This window comes from Primulina eburnea, chromosome 15, assembly GCF_022965805.1.
Source record: "Primulina eburnea isolate SZY01 chromosome 15, ASM2296580v1, whole genome shotgun sequence".
Lineage (NCBI taxonomy): Eukaryota > Viridiplantae > Streptophyta > Magnoliopsida > Lamiales > Gesneriaceae > Primulina > Primulina eburnea.
Window position 1 is genome coordinate 4357962 of NC_133115.1, and position 4555 is coordinate 4362516.

Sequence of the window (4555 nt, forward strand, 5' to 3'; positions counted from 1 at the left end):
TTCAGTTTTGGGAAGAATTCGCAGAACTTCGTTTCAAGAATTACATCTCAAACTAAAATTGAAATTTTTCGGAAAATTGTCATCAAATGTTAACAATGTTCGTAAATTTATGATGGAAAATAAGAAGATTACTAATCGAAAGTAAAATAATCAAAATAAAATATAGATTTTGATCAATTTACCTCAAGTACTACTATATTTGGTCATTTTTGAATCACTATTTTCCAGCTTTTAAGATAATTATATTTTATTGTTTCAACTTATTGGCAAAAACTTGTGTGAGACGATTTCACGGGTCGTATTTGTGAGACAGATTTCTTATTTGGGTCACCCGTGAAAAGGGATTATTTTTTATTGTGAATATGGATAGGGTTGTCCCGTCTCACGGATTATGATCCGTGAGACGGTCTCACATGAGACTCACTACTACTTATTTCAGCCATTATTGAGATTAATCTTTTAAGAATATTTAATTAATGTATATTGAAAAATGAGTGCTTAATCTTTTTAACTATTGATAAATTTGAAGTTGCAAAGAAAAAAAAACATGGAAGATTATTTTCTCCCTAATGCAAATATAATTTTCTGGCTCCGTCCGTAACTATATCAATAATGATAAGTTTTAGTTCATGACATCCAACTCTATGTCGGCACTCCAAAAGAATAAAGTTTAAAGTCAATAAAACAAATTATTGCATCAATGCTAATTTTGATTAATTGGAAAATCAAAATCAAATTCACATCAATTTATATTATTAATTTTGATATTTTCTCAAATATAATAATATAAAATATATTTTCATATAGATGTTTCGTTATCACTCACAAATATTAAAGCGTGTCTTTTGTTAGACGGTCTTACAAGTCTATATCTGTGAAACGCGTCGATTTGATTTAGACCTACTATGAAAAATAAAAATTGTTTCTTTAGTTGTGTCGTATCGAAAATCCGTCTCACAAAATTGATCTATGAGACAGTGTGAAATGAGTTTTTATACAAAGGGCTTATTCCCATATCGAAAAAGCTGTTCTCGTATTTCCTAAGCGAGCAATTTTTACATTTTGTACGACACCAAATGAAGTATACCTCAATTATTGATTAACAAATTTAAATAATTTATTTTGGCAAGTGAGACGGTTTCATGAGTCTTATTTTGTGAGACAGATATCTTATTTGGGTCATATATGAAAAATATCACTTTTTATGCTAAAAGTATTATTTTTATTGTGTATATCGATATGGTTGACCCATCTCATAAATAAAGATTCGTGAGACCGTCTCACATTTATTTTTGGATGGAACAAATTTAATTTTTACCAAAGTGGGAAAAAAAGAGAGCATATCCCACATGAATCCGATCCCATCATTAAAAAAAATATAAAAGCAAAAAGAATACGATCCCAATTCCAAAATTTTCGTTTAAAAAAAAAAAGAAAAAGAAAAATCCAAAACTTGACCACAGCTAAACCCAACCACGGTTACTTTCCGCTCTCGAACTTTCCAAAAGTGCCCCTATCAAGATGTGGACACGCGTCCAATATCAACGGCCAATATGAGCTATCCCATGGATAACTCCACTAGATATATACTTCCAATCCCTAATGATTAGCCCACCAGCATTGAAGATTTTTTGTGTTTTGTGTGGTGAGAGCAAATGTCGAACCCTAAAGTTTTCTTCGACATGACCGTCGGCGGCCAGCCTGCCGGGAGGATCGTCATGGAACTCTATGCAGACGTCGTCCCCAAGACCGCCGAGAATTTCCGTGCGCTTTGTACCGGAGAAAAGGGCAAGGGAAGATCCGGAAAGCCACTCCACTACAAAGGCTCGCCATTCCACCGCGTGATCCCCAACTTCATGTGTCAAGGAGGCGATTTCACCGCCGGAAACGGCACCGGAGGGGAGTCTATATACGGATCGAAGTTCGCTGACGAGAATTTCGTGAAGAAACACACCGGACCTGGGATTCTGTCCATGGCGAATGCCGGACCGGGGACTAATGGTTCCCAGTTCTTCATCTGCACCGAGAAGACCTCGTGGCTGGACGGTAAGCACGTGGTGTTCGGGCAGGTTGTGGAGGGATACGACGTCGTCAAGGCGATCGAGAAGGTTGGATCTGGTGGGGGCAGGACCTCGAAGCCTGTGGTGATCGCTGACTGCGGTCAACTCTGTTAGATCTATACCGGGATGCCTTGTTTATCTGTAAGATTTGATGATGATCTTTTACCCTGAATATTCTGAAATAATGATTTCTGCCGTTGATTGGAACTGTGTTTGTTCTTGAGGATTGTACTCTACTGTACAATTAAACTGCTTTCATGTTTTGTTAAATTATTGGTGGAATCTCTGTCTCCATAACTAATTAATATTATATTATACCGAGTCAACTCAACTAATGTTAGAACTTAGATTTCACACTCTACAGATTTCAAGAATGCACAGACAAGTCGTAAGGATTTTAATTTTTAGTTTGAAATCCAAATAGATTCCATGGAAATTTAAACTAGTTAGTTCGAGTCTAGTAGAACACTTCTGTCTCATAGAATTGACGACCCATACTAATTTTAGTATCCGACACCAACCCGAACAAATATTAGTATAAACATCCAGTACAAACCCGAACTTAACATTTTAAAGGGTAACCAATACCCCTACAATCTGAATATGAGTATGTGGTCTTTTGTGAGGCGGTCTCTTTATTGACATGAGTTAATTCTACCGATATTCACAATAAAAAAATAATACTTTTAACATAAAAAATAATATTTTTTAATGAATGATCTAATTAAGATATCCGTTTCATAAAATACGATTAGTGATATAGTCTCACACCAGTTTTTGTCTATGATGATTCTGACCCAAATCTTTTTATATTGCAGTCTAACATGTTCTGACCAAAATAAAATGTGACTTTATCCTAATCAAAATAAAAATTACCATATCCTAACCAAAACTAAAAGATCACCATGTCCTAACTTACAATTAAATATGAGAATTACCTATTTATTCGAAGTTAACTAAAATCAAAGATATCAATCAACTGATATCTTTTTGAGTTGGTTTTTTGTGAGACGATCTCACAAATTTTTATCTTGAAGATGTGTCAATCTTACTAATATTCACAAATCTCAATAAAAAGTAGGCAAAAATTTGTGTGAGACGGTCTCACGGGTCGTATTCGTGAGACGGATCTCTTATTTGGGTCATCCATGAAAAAGTATTATTTTTTAAGCTAAGAGTATTACTTTTTATTGTGAATATGGGTAGGGTTAACACGTCTCACAAATTAAGATCCGTGAGACGGTTGCACATAAGACTCACTCTAAAATGTAATGCTCTTAGCATAAAAAATAATATTTTTTTATGGATGACCCAAATAAGATATCAGTCTTACAAAATATGATCCGTGAGATCGTCTTACACAAATTTTTGCCTATCTTATTTGAAGTGGATTTCTCAATAGACAATTCTTTGGGTCGAGTAACTAGTAAATTATTCTTTGTGCCGCACGCATGCAACTTGGTATTAGGAGGCGACACTCAACTTTGTGCACATAAAATCGCGCTCTTGGACCACGGCACTTACCCTATATGGTAAAAGTTATGGCAGAAGAATTCGATTTCTACGTTGAAGGTAGGAGCAAGTCTTTAGACTACTCTTCAATTTTCTTCTCAAAATGTGTCACGAGTAATGAGTCTTATTTCCATTGTCCGCTTTCCAACAACTTTTGAACTCAACATACACACTCGTTAATCATTAAATTTGATCAAGAAACTAAAATGAAAGTTCTGCGAATGTTTAGGATATAAGCCAAACCATATACCTGAGGAAAACCTAAGATGAAACACATCAAACCCACGAAGCAATCTGTCTAGAGCTCACTGAAGCGGTCGGCCCAAAATCGACAAAATGTGGCGACAATCGAAACTGGTTCAACTTGGCACCAACGAGAATCTTTTACATACCTCTACACACCCTCTTTCCTTCTTTCCATTCATATAAACGACCCAAAACTGTGAAGGTTTATAAATCATTTACCAAGTACTCTTCGTATCATTTTTTTTTTGAAATCAAAGATTAAACTTCATTAGCAAGATAATAAGCCAAATATACAATTTTTTTTTTAAAAAAAACAGGAATGACAATCTAATATCTAAATTTCTCTTAGTCTGTATACATCTATGAACCAGAAGATATGCAACTTGATTTGCAATCCTTGAGCAATACCGTAAAATAGCCCCCATGTGAATTGTGATTGAGTGCATCGAAATCAAATTTCCTCGGCGATTGGTTCATAAGAGGGTATATTTTGAATGTTTTTAGAGTTTTTTGGAATACACATTGATGCTCACGAGAAATTTAGGGTCCGATTCCAGCAAGTGTCACTAGTCCAAACGTATGCTTCGAATTCGCCTTGAGCCTGAAATCACGAAGAAGACCGTTAAAAGAGGGGCGAGAGGTGTCCCGGCGTAGCCCCTCCGCCGCTCAAGTCAGAGATTGCGTATATAGATGGGGAGTAGCTAAGGGTGCCGTTGAAAAATAATATAGTGAATGAA

At 35.5% G+C, this 4555-nt stretch overlaps 1 protein-coding gene across 1 annotated transcript; it reads left to right on the forward strand.

Annotated features, from left to right (window-relative positions):
* The first annotated feature begins 1593 nt into the window (after window positions 1–1593).
* On the forward strand, window positions 1594–2368 carry LOC140814465 (peptidyl-prolyl cis-trans isomerase 1-like). Its single transcript, XM_073173462.1, has one exon. The coding sequence runs from the start codon at window positions 1656–1658 to the stop codon at window positions 2172–2174; it is 519 nt and encodes a 172-aa protein (XP_073029563.1). The 5' UTR covers window positions 1594–1655; the 3' UTR covers window positions 2175–2368.
* The last annotated feature ends 2187 nt before the right edge of the window (window positions 2369–4555 follow it).